At 38.3% G+C, this 14,836-nt stretch overlaps 1 protein-coding gene across 5 annotated transcripts in view; it reads left to right on the forward strand.

Moving 5' to 3' along the window:
• Positions 1-14,836, forward strand: part of LOC134742486 (RNA-binding protein Musashi homolog Rbp6) — a 699,530-nt gene that overhangs the window by 662,326 nt on the left and 22,368 nt on the right. For 3 of the 5 annotated variants that reach the window (XM_063675698.1, XM_063675696.1, XM_063675694.1), the window contains exons 9-11: positions 10,466-10,550; positions 12,702-12,734; positions 13,675-13,755. In XM_063675698.1, the coding sequence (XP_063531768.1) occupies positions 10,466-10,550; positions 12,702-12,734; positions 13,675-13,755 (199 nt within the window). The remainder of the gene's footprint in view (positions 1-10,465; positions 10,551-12,701; positions 12,735-13,674; positions 13,756-14,836) is intronic. The other 2 variants (XM_063675697.1, XM_063675695.1) reach the window with 1 other exon arrangement.

Genomic DNA, 14,836 nt, shown 5'->3' on the forward strand with positions numbered 1-14,836 from the left:
ATGATGTGATATGATGGAGTACTACCCCATTTTGGGCCACAGCGACTGCGAGTACTGGACTTGGCTATAAATATTATCATAAAAATAATTATATTTTAATATTTTGCTATTTTTAGTGTAGCTGCTCCACTCTCCAGTGCGCTCTTAAATAAGTACGTGTAAATACGGTAAAAAAAGCACGTGTACTAAAGGACTTCTAACAAAAACATAGTATTTTAATAGTTTAGCGACTGAATGAATATATAGTAAAATCAAGTGGAAACTTACGCCGCACCCGTGAAACGAATAACAGTACTCCACCGCAAGTGTTAAACATCGTAAAACGCACCATGGTGAGCTGATTTTGTATAAATATGATAAAAACAAATCTGTTTTGAACACGATTCACACTCACACAAGCAAAGCATTCGAAATTAACAGCCAATTTTGTAAAAAATATTGCAAAAATAAGGGTTGAACAACAGCTGATCGTGGTCGATTTGACATTGACAACATAATAACATAACTGTCAGTGGCTTTTACGTTCGGAAACGCGCTCTAAATATCATATGCGTTCTGATTCACGCAAAATTTAAAATGACACCCATACAGATAAAATATTGTGCTAAGTGTCACAACAAAATTATCGGTAAACGATACCTTGAATGCTCCATATGCAAGCTTTCATACGATTTGCGTTGTACAAATAAGGAAAAAATATTTAATTTAATGGACAATCAACGCAAAGCGGACTGGACCTGCGTCAATTGTCTCCACAAAAAGCAGACTAGGAGTAAAATTAAACAGCAAACAAGCACACCGAAAATGAACAAAAACAGCACTCACAAAGCATCGAATTCAGGACAAACTAAGAATAAAAATAAACAAAGCAATGGAAAAACTGTAGAAACTAGTTCATCTTCTCAGACGTTGGATAAATTAGATAATAACTCTTGTCGACAAGAGAGCCAAACAAAATCAACTTCACCATCTCCAATTCCAAAGAGTTCCGAGGATAGCATACCGGACTGTGTAGAATATCAAGTAAATGTCGACACAAAAAATTCCTTCGAAACGCTATCTGATGACAGTGATGACGAACAAACTGATAGCTCAGCATTATCCTCCACACCAAAATGTGACTTACATAGAAGTCTAAATGAGCTACGTTTAAACAACAGCTACAAAGTAGATGATTTGACAAATAAAATTACAAAGCTTGAAGAAAAACTGCGCTCAGCGGAACTAGAAATCGAAAATTTACTATCAGAAAATGGCACGCTATCCAAACGAGTTAACGATTATGAATTAAAAATACAACAACTTACTCATGTTTGCAAATCTACAACGCCAGCAAAAAATAAAAGTACCAGAAAAAAGAATAAAAATCAGGTCACAAGGAACAATTCACAACTGTCATTTGTACAAACACTGAATGAAACGCGCGAAAAGGTAGTAGAGCCTCATACAGTGGGACCAGACGCAGACAATGTAGTAAATAATCGTAATAAAGATACTCCACCGATCATGAAAGGAAAAACAAATAAAACAGCAGATTTAGTCAACCATTTTAAACCACTTGGAGCTCACAGTGTCACCAAAAATCACAAAGATATGTACATTAAACTGTTTGAAGAAGATTTTAAGCATCGAACGAAACAGGGTCTAAATAAAAGAAAGCTATTCATAGTATCTGATCAACAGGGGACAAACGTGGGATCATCGCTACATCAAATTTATGGGGAATATTTTAACATAATATGCTACTCATGCCCAGGAGCTGACACAAAACAGGTTCTTCAAGCAGCGATGAAAGCACGTACCTCACTTACCAAAAACGATTTTTTAATAATACTAACGGGAAGTAATGACTATAACCCTCACAAGATGTTCGCAAACTTGTACTACACTATTGAGAATGCTGAAAACACTAATGTCCTAATATCTAAAGTGGCTAGTTCTCTCCATCTTAATGAATCGGCCTTAAATAATATGATAGAATATTTAGCTAACCAATTTCAACATTGTGAACTTCTAAATTTAAGCAACGGAGAATGGGCTTCTAGACATCAACTAAAAATGTTGACCGTAAAAAAAATTGCGCATCATATAGCTTGTAACCTGTACAACGCCTGGTCGCAAATGCAACTAAAGTTATCCGTATGTCCCAGTTTATTTGAAACTCGTTTGAGCATTGACGAAGAAACTGAAGTGGCGCTAGAATCTGAAATATCGAATAGTCAGAAGATAACAGCTGAACCGACAGGCAGGGGCAAATTTTTTCGTCGCCAACGGCTTTGAAAACAGCTTAGGAATCATGCACCAAAATATTTCCGGGGCAATTAATAAACAAGAACTACTCACCTCTTCAATAATGGATCTAGAAAATGAAGGTATACATGTAGACATCTTATGCTTAAGTGAAACCAATATCCTTCGAGGATCAGAGGCCAACTTAAAAATACAAAACTTCCAAGTAGCTGCCCATTACTCCCGTAAGCAAGTAAAAAGGGGAGGAGTTATGATTCTTATTAGAAATACGTTGAGCTTTACACCTGTCACAGAAATTATACATCTCGCTGAATCATACGTTTTTGAATGTTGTGCGGTAACTATTCCACAGTATAACGTAGTCGTGATCTGTGTTTATACAAATAAGGCTCCAGCATCGCCCTCATCTATGTTCTTTCACAAACTTGACGAATTACTTCATATCGTTTGTCGTCACAGCAGGAAAAAATATGTACTTTGTGGTGATTTCAATATAGACACTATCAAAAACACAGCAATATCGAAAGAACTTGAGCAAACTTTAAAAAGTTATGGTATAAGATTAACTAATGCGAAACCTACGAGAATTACAGCCAATACAGAAACCTGCATAGACCACATAGCAACCAATGTGAAGGACGGGAAAACAATAATACATGATTTAGGTCTCTCTGATCATACGGCACAATCGTTTCATATGCCTATTAAAAAGCGCATTCCTCCTCCAGTAAAATGGTGGTATGAAACTAAGAGGGACTACAGTGAAGAAAATCAAGAAAAATTTCTCCTGTGTTTGTCTTCATTATCTTTCAACGACGTGTTTGAAGAAAATAATGCAGCACAAGCGTTCAGAAAGTTTTATGAACTTTATCTTCTGTTCTATCAATTATGTTTTCCAATAATTAGAATTAAGGTAACAAGTGCATCGGTTAACTCGAAATGTTTAACAAAAAGCTTACGTGCTTGCTGTCGTAAAAAAAGACAGTTATATATATTAGGTAGAAACTGTAAACAATGTTTATTAAGATATAAAAACTATACACGCTTGCTTAAACGTTGTATATTAGCGCATAGAAGGACAGAAAACTTAAAATATCTGAACAAAAATAGTAATAAATGTAAAGCAGTGTGGAATATTATAAAAAAGTATAGCTCTGCGGACTGTAACAGTAAATCAGTGGATAAAATAGTGATAAACAAAAAATGTATTGATGATCCTCAAGACATCGCAGAAAGGTTCAATAATTACTTTATTGAAACAGTGAATAATAATTTAAAATCTACTACTACTAATGACATTCAAATTGATAATAATAATCTTACGATGTTTCTGAATCCTATTAATGTAAATGAATTGATTAGAATAATTTCTTCGCTTAATAATTCAAATTCTGTTGGACATGATAACGTGAGAACTGACATTGTAAAGAAAAGTATGTTGATTATTGCAGAACCGCTCTCTCACGCTATTAATCTTTCACTTATACAGGGAGTCTTCCCTGAAGAGTTAAAAATGGCAGTGGTTAAGCCTCTGTATAAGAATGGAGTCAAAACTGAAATGGGTAATTATAGGCCAATTACGTTAGTACCTATTTTTGCAAAAATATTTGAGAAGGCTATGTATAGTAGACTAATAAAATTCTTCGAGAAAAATAATGTAATTAATGAAGAACAGCACGGTTTTCGTAAATCCAAATGCACATCTCTGGCAACATTCAAATTAATTAGAAGTGTGATAGATGCCATAGACAATAAAACGCCAGTTACGGTCCTATTTATGGACATGAGTAAGGCGTTTGATTTCGTATGCCATAAGCGACTACTTGCCAAATTATATAGATATGGTATACGAGGTCCCTCACTCGATTGGATTAAGGACTACCTTGATAACAGAAAGCAATGTGTAGAGATTCTCAAGTACTGTAACAATTCTCGAACTATAGAGTCTTATAGATCTTCCTATATGAATAATGGTTACGGAGTTCCTCAAGGGAGTATACTGGGACCTTTACTATTTTTAATGTATATAAATGACTTGCCGAATTACTTATCCCACAAATGTATTCTATTTGCAGATGACACATCTATTATAATTAAATGTAATGATTTGCTGACATATAATAATGATATAAATTTAACATTAACTCAAACAATTCAGTGGCTTGAAGTAAATAATTTAAAGGTTAATATTAAAAAAACTAATTATATTCAATTTCATACAGAACGAGCTACGCCGCCTAACTTAAATGTACACTATAATAACGATCCTATAGAAGAAGTTAAATGTACGAAATTTTTGGGAATAATGGTGGACTGTCTGTGCAAATGGCGAGAACATGTAGATAAGGTCTATTCAAAACTCAACAGTTTTGTGTTTGCCTTGAGACGAACAAGACAAACAGTTTCCACAGAAGCGGCTTTAATGGCATACCATGGTTACGTTAGCTCAACAATAAGGTATGGTTTAGTCATTTGGGGTAATTGTACACTAATAAATCAAATATTTTTGGCTCAAAAGCGGTGTGTCAGGGCTGTTTTTAATTTAGACCGAAGTGCATCGTGTCGGCCTTTCTTCATACAGCACAATATTCTAACTGTTGCTTGCGTGTATATAGCTGAGGTCTGTATGTTTGTTCATAAATATAAAGATGAATTCATAGAAGCACAACAGATGAGCTCTCGTAATGTCAGACAACAATATAAACATAAATTACACAAACCAGCTACAAAACTAGAATTAGCATCTAAAAATTCATACATCATGTGCATTACAATTTATAATAAGTTACCGGATGAATTTAAAAGGGAAAAGAATACAACATTTAAGAAAATGATGAAAGCTTGGCTGTGTGGGAAATGTTTCTACAGTGTGGGCGAGTTCCTTAATAGTTAAGTTAATATAATATGCATGGACTTAGGCTAGTTTAATCTAATTTGTATGCCAGTTTGTAGGCACAATGTGGAGATCCTATGTAATTACATATTGTAAATAGTTTTAAGACCTCTGTAACCCATATTGACAAATAAATGATCAATCAATCAATCAATGCTTGCGTATCGCAATAACTAAAAAGAAGTATACGCTAAGGCTTAAGAAGATTCTTATTTGTTTTCCCATCGCTTAAAACACTATTAATTCTAAATAATAACTACATACTCTATATACGAATACTAGGCGTTTTCTTGAACATCTTCCAAAATGATCGACGATATTTAGAATTTTTATCGAGTACCTATTTGGGAAAAACCTGACTGTTCCCGGTTCCCACGTTCGGGCTTCCGTTTAGCGGCAATCAGGGCGCGCTTGCGAGGCGCTCTGTCAATACGAAGGCGAGAGGTTTCCTTGATAAACTTATCTAGAGCCCTCTCCTCCCCGGTGCCCCTCTACCCCGCACCTCCCCCGTCGACTGCGTTTATCTCACGAATGTTCCGTACGCTTCGCCCGCACCACATTACTCTCTCCGAATGTGTCGCTTGCTCCTTGACTTTTTATCAGTGCGTCGACTCTATGTAACAGTCAAAAAGTTCGAACTATAACGTTTAAGACGACAACGAATTAAATATAAAATCACATACTTCAGTTTATTAAGACAACCTAGAGTATTCACATAAATGTATACTCAGAAGTTATCAAATGTCACTTCAACGTGTACCAATTCATATTCGTTTAAGAATGGCCATAATATTTTATCCTTTTATAAAAGTTGTCTATTTGGCTGGTTGCCCGAGGACCGCCGCAAGAATTTCAATGGAAACAGGAATTTTAGTAAAAGAAAACAAACACGAAATCTTATAAAATGCAGTTAACGTCAACACACATGCCGACTGGTTCGGTGAGCTTGTACCCAAGTCGGGGAAGTTGCTTTATTCTACAAGTTCTTACTTTGCGCTACGCTAGGTAGGTATCTGAAGTAATTAATGTCAACAGCCACAGGACTTTGTTTCGTCAGTAGTACTCGGCATAAGCCTAGGCAGGTACCTACTGTACTCAGAGCACACGGCGCAATGGGTCTAACTGGTTGCTACTACTTCACTATTGATTGTTATATAGATTAGTTACTATCACTGATTTATTTAATTTGCACACTACATTAAAAATAAAATACAGAATTTGAGAAAATCTTAAAAAATAATGTATTAGTTACTATTCATACTTTGCTTTGGCGCCTTTTCCCACTGTAGCGTTTTACGACATCTCCTTCGATCACTTAACTGCTGCTAGAGCGAGCTACGCCTACGAACAGAGAACCCGCCTAGCGGGTCGCTGGCAGTGAATGTCTTAATCTCAGTGTCTTTTGTTCCTAAGGTCCCCGTTAGGAGCAGGGTCGCCAATAACTCATCAGTCCCCGCAATATACAGCCAATATGCGAATTAATAAAATTCGACTCAATGGATCTACTTAAACACACGCCATGACTTTTTATTCGCAAAATTCCTGAGTATTTTATTTCGCTGTTTTATTTCAACGCTTTTTTGTGTTCAATGGTAGGTCCATAAAGGTGAATAAAAAAAACATCAACCGGAGCCCGATTGCTTCCACAAGCTCTCACGTAATCCCTTAACGCTAACGAAACAAGTCGAAAAACGCTGCCTTATTGTGCTGGTATTTACTCAAATTCACGTATGTAATGACGTTCATAAAATGGTAGGCCAAATCATTTCCAACCTACCTTATTGACAACACTGTTTTACCTTAAAAGGCTTTCAACCAGAACCAATCGAGCGAAAATTTAATGACTGCTTTCAGATTCGTATGAATTCACCTTCATACGCGAATGTTCAGTGGTGTGGTAGAGCATAAAGGACGGCGTTTTCCTGCGAAACAATTAAATTTCTCATACATCGTCGGGATTAGAAGCGCGGAGTTTCTGGGCGAAAGACCCTGGTTGGGCGCATTAAGCTAGGGCGCGTCGGAGCGGATCTTAAGTCCGCTCGGTTAAACCGACATCTTCGCGTCGGCATCAGCAGCATCGAGGACTACTCGATCCGTGTCGGATCGATACGTCGCCTACCTAGCGGGGGTTAAATACAATTTACCTTTGTTATTTTTCGTGTCATTTAACTGCGTCGCGATCTCGGAACGCTTGATCGGGATTGCGAACTCCAATGCGAATTGTTTGTGAGCTTTTGTTTCTCGCTCGCCCGCCAGCGACGCGACATCAATTAACGTCGGATCCCCGGCTGAATTTTCTTCGTGAATATACTGGCAAATTGTAGATAGATTTAAAATTAAATTATTTTCCGCTGAATAATACTGCATACTGCATATATATGCGGGACTTCCGTTATGTCACTGGGCTCAAATTCTCCAGGCTTAACTTCAATTCCGAGGTCACGAAACAAAGTAGGATCGTTAAATTTTAACAAATCTCAAAAGTCGTGTTGTCTTAGTTTTAAAGTGGAGTGGTATTTATCTGGCATGTCCCCTAGGTTGCGTGTTGGGGAACAAATGGAGGGTGGGCCCGGAGCTGGCGGCCGCTACTGGCGTAGGCGCCGGTTCATTTGTAAAGCTTTATCGGACCTGACAAATGGCGACACTTACTATTTTTATGTCGCGGACGATCGAAGAATACCGTTCATGTTGCGGAACGATTTAGCTTTAGCTCTGTTTCGTATTGTTTAACTTTTTTATGTTGCAACTTTGATGCAAGCTAGTACATAATTAAATAATACAACTCTTGAAATCCACGAATATCTAAAAACTTTTAAGATCTCATTGCGGTACGTGTATGTACGCGGTTTATTACTTAAAGCCGAGGTTGTTACAAACTTTAATTTTACGTTTTGATGAATCAGCTTTATCTAGGCATAAAACTTTGTGGAAAGACACTCATTGCAGCGGCGGCGCACTCACTTCGCCGCGTTAATGCAAGAGCACGTAGTTCCATGTCGGCGCAGAAAGTTGTGCAAAGTGCACAAAGTGTGCGAACGCCGTGGCAAAGCCTTCATTTGTCGGCTCGTGACGTCCGCGTGACAAATGTGGACGCGACTTACCTACACCGCCTCTGCCTTAGCTAAATATACACACATATAGTCGACCGCGATTATGCACCGCTATGAAAAATGAAACTGAAAAGTTTTTACTTGTCAAGCGTTGTACGATAACTATTCATCAAGTAGAAACTCGCGTTTGAATGGAACGTACCTAACTTCGGAACAGGATCGGGGGAGAGTTGAGTAAGTGATTTATCCTACTGGCTTTAACATTATTTAAGCCTATGTACTTTTCTGTAACGATGCTACTTGGTAGCGAAAATTCTATTGCTAAAGGTTTGGGTTAGCGTAGATTGGGTAATTTATACTTGCCTCCTGCCCTCCACCTCGGGAGGGGGAGATACAAGCACTGCAGAGAGTTATCTTGTTCGTTTAAATTACCTAATGAATCGATTAAGCGTTGAATTTAATTATTTTATAGATATTAAAATGTAGTTTACTACAGAGGTGCACAATATAGCTATTTACAGGCTGGCCCAAAAATACGTTGACAAAGTTTTTCTAAATATTTTATCAAGTACTTACGTAACTAGTACAAAATAAGTTAGAAATTAAAACTACAGTCTTTTTTATGGAACAAAAAATAATTGACTTCAAAATAGCCTCCTTTCGCTAAAATACACAAGTACAAACGTTTGTTAAAATGTTTAACGATATGCCGCAGCTCTTCCAAGGATATTTTTTCCCATTCTTTGGTAAGTGTTGCTTTTCGAACGTTAACACTTTTGTGTTTAATAGCACAGGCCCTTGTCTCTAAGACTGACCACAAACTATAATCCATTGGATTTAGATCAGGCTAGTAGGGTGGCCACTCTTTTGATCTTATGAATCCGGGAAAATAATCTTTGCACCACTGCTGCACACCAAATACCATCCCAAACCATAACTGAATCCGGCTTTTGGCGATGAGGAATGACTGCGGCTTCACCAAGGCGACTAGAGGAGTAAATTCTGTCATTTTGGTGATTATGGGCCTGTCCAATACAAAAAAGTTTTTCATCAGTAAAAAGTAAATTGTTTTTTTTTATATACCACGTCGGTGGCAATCAAGCATACGGCCCGCCTAATGGTAAGCAGTTACCGTAGCCTATGAACGCCTGCAACACCGGAGATATTACACGCGCGTTGCCGACCCTTTAAAAACCTGTTCACTCCTTTTTCGAAGAACCCCATACTGTAGCCCCTCGGAAAAACCTCGGCAGGGAGCTCATTCCACAGCCAAAGCGTACGCGGGAGGAAATTTTTTCCTAAACCGCACAGTACGCGACCATTTAGGTGCTAGGTTGTGAGGATGAACACCCTGCCGATGGCGATCGGTGCGGTGATAGAAAGCGGCCGTTGGCATCATGTCAAACAATTCTTCGGAGCACAGCCCATTGTACAAGCGGTAGAACACGCATAACCAACCCTTATTGTAGCAAAATAAATTGATTGATTGATAAGGAGGCGAAGTCTTTCCTTAGACTTAAAGGTTCAATACCGCTTGTGAGTTTGGGATCGTCGACGATTCGTACAGTTCTTTGTCAACGTATTTTTGGGCCACCCTGTATGTTTATGTAATGTACTAAGACGAACTACCAATTGTTTTCTTTAAAATAAAATACACCACATAACGACCATAGGGACCCATGGATTACGTTCGTTATAACCGAAAGTCGCTAAAACCAAGATTAAATACTCATATTGTACTAAGACAGGACCTCAAAGTTTCGTCGTTGTACCCGGTTGATCGTTAGGTATTTAGTCGTTATAAACTGTTTTGACTGTAACTACTTAACAAATAAATATTAATGTTGAATATTTACCATTTATTAAACATATAAACTAAGATTTTCTGCATTTTATATATTTATATTTACGTAACTTTTGTTGTAATATTCGTAATTTAAACACCAGTTCGTACAATCTGAACATTATTTTTTGACAATTGCCTTAGATTTCGTAAAATTGGGCGTATTGTATACTAAGCACTTAATGATAAGCTCCTTGACTTGATAAAGCAAATTAAAATTCAATTTGTGAGTCGAACCGTGAAACATAACGGATTGTCGACCGGCTTCCTCGCCCCTTTTCTTCCATAATTCTACGAACACCCGCGCCAAGGAATCATTTTCGCTATTCTGTATAAAGTCAATTGTTAAGCGGCCTAACCTCCGTCTAAAAGCAATTAATGGTTTTATTTACTCTATGCGTTAAAATTAATAATATATACTTGTTTCAGGTGGAATGCAAAAAAGCACAACCTAAAGAAGTTATGCTACCAGCGAATCTGGCGAAGACGAGAGCCGCCGGTCGCGGCGCGTACGGTGAGTTGCTAGGCAGTGCGGGGGTGGCCGGTGCCAGCGGAATCCGGTACGCTCCTTACCCTTTCCCAGCGCCCGCCCAGCTGCTGGTGGCGGGCGCGGGCGCGGGCGGCGGAGGTTCAGCGCACGCGGCCGCCTACCGCCGCGCGCTCGCCGCTCTCCGCCCCGCCCCGCGGCCTCCGCGTCCTGCGCTCGCACCGCTCGCTATCCCTCCCTTGACGTACTCCGTCTCTGAACTGCTGGGTGCCCATGCCCTGGACATCCCGGCGCTCTACTCCCCCCTGACACACGCAGCCTTGCCCGCCGCTCTGCCCCTCTGATCCGCGATCCTTTTCCAGCAACATCCGCACCATCCCTTTTGAAAATTCTGGGAAAAAATTAACATCGATGATACCACTCCGCTTGTTTTCTCCTTTGCGGCAAACTTCCTATGTATTCCTAATATATATTACATTCCTACGACTTTCTCTCCGACCGACGAAGTTTATAATTCTAAGGAAACTGATAATATCTTAAAGTGTCTTATTTTAGTAATGCCATTAGTAAATCAGTTAGTTAGCAGATTTTCGAATTGTGTACTAATCAGAATTTAGAAGATCCATAGAAAGGAGTTCGGATATTTAATTAATACAAAATAATATTATCATCTTGCTAAATATAAAGTAGAAACAGCAGGATCAATTGTAATTTTAGGGAGATAGAGAGGAATATTTTTCTACCAGGTAGTAGGCGCTTAATTCGATTTGATTTACATGTAGATTTTACAAATACTAAGCCTGGTATTTTTAAATTTTTATCTAGTTTTTAATATGATATACATTTTGGAGAGAGCTTTTTGGTTCGACCAGCTTGCCATGCCACATGTCCATCCATATTAACTTACCTTTTAGCCACAGAATCTAGTCGCGCCAGTAATTAAGGATACTTGGTGAAGTCACTTATAAACCATATTTTCCTAACTGATATTATTATTATGTAGTTTTTACTATAAATAGCTTTACAGTTTGATGTCGGCTTTTGAAAAATATGTATGAGTGGAAACAAGAGGTATTATCAGTGAATTTTATGCGTTTTGTGCTATCAATTAGACGATTAGGAACTACTTGTTCTTTTCTAACTTGTGTCATAATAATGATATGATTTTCAAACTTAGTATACATACTTAAAAGCATCTTTGTGTGTATTTATAGTCACCTAATTTTAGATAAATATTGAATACCATAGATGTTCACTATTTAGTATTCTTATTATTTATTATATGATTCATAGGGTAGACTGGGTACAATTGAAACAATTTATGTTTGATGGCCTATGACTATTTCATTTAACGAATTCAAGTAATCAAAACATAAGTAAAAAATAAACGAAAAGTATGCGAGTACAGGTACTTGACTACCGCGAAATTTTTGAACGGCTCCTCTACCGCGTTGCTCACGCGCTCGAGCGCTATTGGTCCAGGATTTAACAATGACCGACCGCAAAGTCTGAGTACTGCGTCACATGCACGGGTGTTGTAGTTTTCAAGAAATTTGGCTTGTTTCAATCATAACGTGTTTCAATTGTCCCCGTTCTACTCTACCAATTTAAGACTAAACAGATGTTCATCATTTGTTTGATTTAGTTGTGTAGATTTCTTAAACCCTTCTATTTTTAAAGCAGTAAAGTTATAATGATATACTGGAATTTGTATTATAATCGTAGTTCTCGTTAACTAATAGAATTAATTGTATATTAACGTTTAAAGTAGGTAATCGGTAGTCTAGTTTAATAAATATCATTTCCAAAATATTTGAAAACGTCTGTTTGTTTAACATGTTTAGCGTTAGACTAACAATGTGTAGATTAGATTAACATGTTAAATTAGCTACTATTATCATCATTGATGACATAACTAACATACCCCCTGAGCCACTGATCATACAGTCGGTGGCGGAACACTTTTCAATGAATGCTTTTCAAAACATTCATTATTAATTATTACTCCACGCTCTTTATACAATCAGTATTGATATTACCTAATAAATAGCATAACTTTTCGCCAAGCAAAATAGTGTCTCCCGGCACATTGATGTCAAATAACTCTTATTATATCAATTTGACACATTTATAAGTGTAAGAATCGATCGATTTATGTAAATGTTTTTACATTTCTAGATTTCATGTGGTCATTGGGTGCTCTTCCTGACGGTAAGTTTACTGCATATTTTTTTACCAGTCACTTCATTCTGCTATCCTGCATCTCTCAGATCATTTCTCATTGGAATGAACGCGTCCTTTATGTCTCTCGATAAACTTTTCGATGTCAATTAATGAACTTGTCCTACTTGGGGTTATGGAAATGGATTATGGCAGTAATAATTAACTCTGCGAGTCAGTTTAAGTGTTAGTAGGTGTTAGTACATTTAATTAATGAATTATCGAACATCAGCCTGTCGCGCTGTACGCCTATCTACCGCATGATGGATTGCGGAGCCTGACAGATACACTATTTTGATTGGCAATAATATGATAAACAATCCGGTGTAGTAATCATATCAGCCGCCGTGGACGGGTCCGGTCATCATTCATTTTACATTTTATATTTGCCGTACTTTGTTCATATCGGAAATGTGATGAACAAGTAGATTTTTTAGTACCTACATGTTAATGACACCATGATACCATTGTTGTAACTAGTTGTTTTAGTATTAATGTCATGTTTTAAAATAGTGTAATTACCTTTTGTTTTGCAAAACGATACGCATAGATAGATTGTTAACGACATGCAGTATTAGGCATCGCTGTAGCTGTTTAATAAAGCCGTCGTTACGCCACTTACAGTGCGCAACATGAAACGATGTTTACAAAATATATTCTGCTGGACATTGTCCAAAACGATGTCGTACGATGAAGTATGTATGTACGATACACTTACCTATGTTTTCAGTGAGACAGCTCTATTTTAGAATTGGGCCACAGGACAGGACAAGTTTTAGGAACATAGAACAAGTTTTAAATATCACGGCCAAGAAAAGAGTCGTCGACACATTTGTACAATCGATTCAAAAGTTTCAAATAAGCATGCAACCTGACAATTACCCTTTGCTTCTCACGGCGGAGCTTTTAATGTCTTTCGTTTGTTGTACAGGTTTCCCCGCAGCATACGCCGCCTACGCGGCAGGACGGAGCTATTCGGGCTATCCTAGCTTCGGGCTGCCATACCCTGCAGGTAATCCCTTGACGAGCTTGCACCACCAACTGTCCGGCAATCATTACCACCACTTGGCGACACTCTTGCCTTACCATCCGCTCGAGTTGAGCGGCGTCTACAATGTACACGCCATGCATCTGTGAACTCGCGCCTGCGACAATGCATTCCACTAACCACTAACTTCCGGCGGCAACGATTCGCTTCCATTTGTCGCGCTACACTCGGCCTCGTTTCATTTGATATCTCGACCGTTTTGTAACTCGATCAACGAGAAGTGCGTCAGATATCGGATTAAACGGACCACTTGTCAAACGATACAAGATACCTATAGTTAGATACATGTTTCGAATCGTTGCCGTAGATTTATTTTATTATCTTCTATGCCGTCATTAAAACTAGGCACACAACTTAAAATCGCATTCTCGTAATTGTGGTGACTACTTCTAACTTGTGATTTCAACTAACTTGTTCTAAAACAAAACTTTCATTCGTGTAAACTTCACTCACGTCACTAACAACTTTACTAATAATTTAACACCTTTAACAACGACTGAGCCATGTAGATAAATCTGCCAAGCTGTCAATTACAAAACGTCCATGTTTTGAGAAATGATGTTTATTGTTTATCTCCAGAATTTTGTCTAGAAAATCCGGCCAATCGTGAGCGCCTCGCTCGATGTTTACTGACGAGTCGCCCTATAACGATTCTCAAATGCTACGCGTCGTGCAAACACTCTAGCGCAAATACCGTGTTTGCCTTCGCTCCACACACCCCCGCCCGCAAGTCTGCCCCGCGCTCGCGCCGGACTAGTATCGCACAATCGCCGGCCCCTCATTAACAGCAAAAGCTTTTAAAAGAGATTTAAACAGATTCAAACAAAAGTACTGAAAAAGTGACATCCTTTTTGCGGTCTTCTATGTAAATCTCGAACAGACGAAAAAGATTTTCCACTAATTAAACGTAGTCCTCTTGAGGTCGGTAGAAGAGCCCCCCGAATGAGGCCAGAATGTTAATTTTTGCTTGAATCTAACAATACTTTTGAGGTCAGTGAGTTGCATCGAAAGGCGATTCGCAGAAGCAGAGCACAGCTGTACAAAT

The sequence above is a fragment of the Cydia strobilella genome, chromosome 6, assembly GCF_947568885.1.
Source record: "Cydia strobilella chromosome 6, ilCydStro3.1, whole genome shotgun sequence".
Classification (NCBI taxonomy): Eukaryota; Metazoa; Arthropoda; class Insecta; order Lepidoptera; family Tortricidae; genus Cydia; species Cydia strobilella.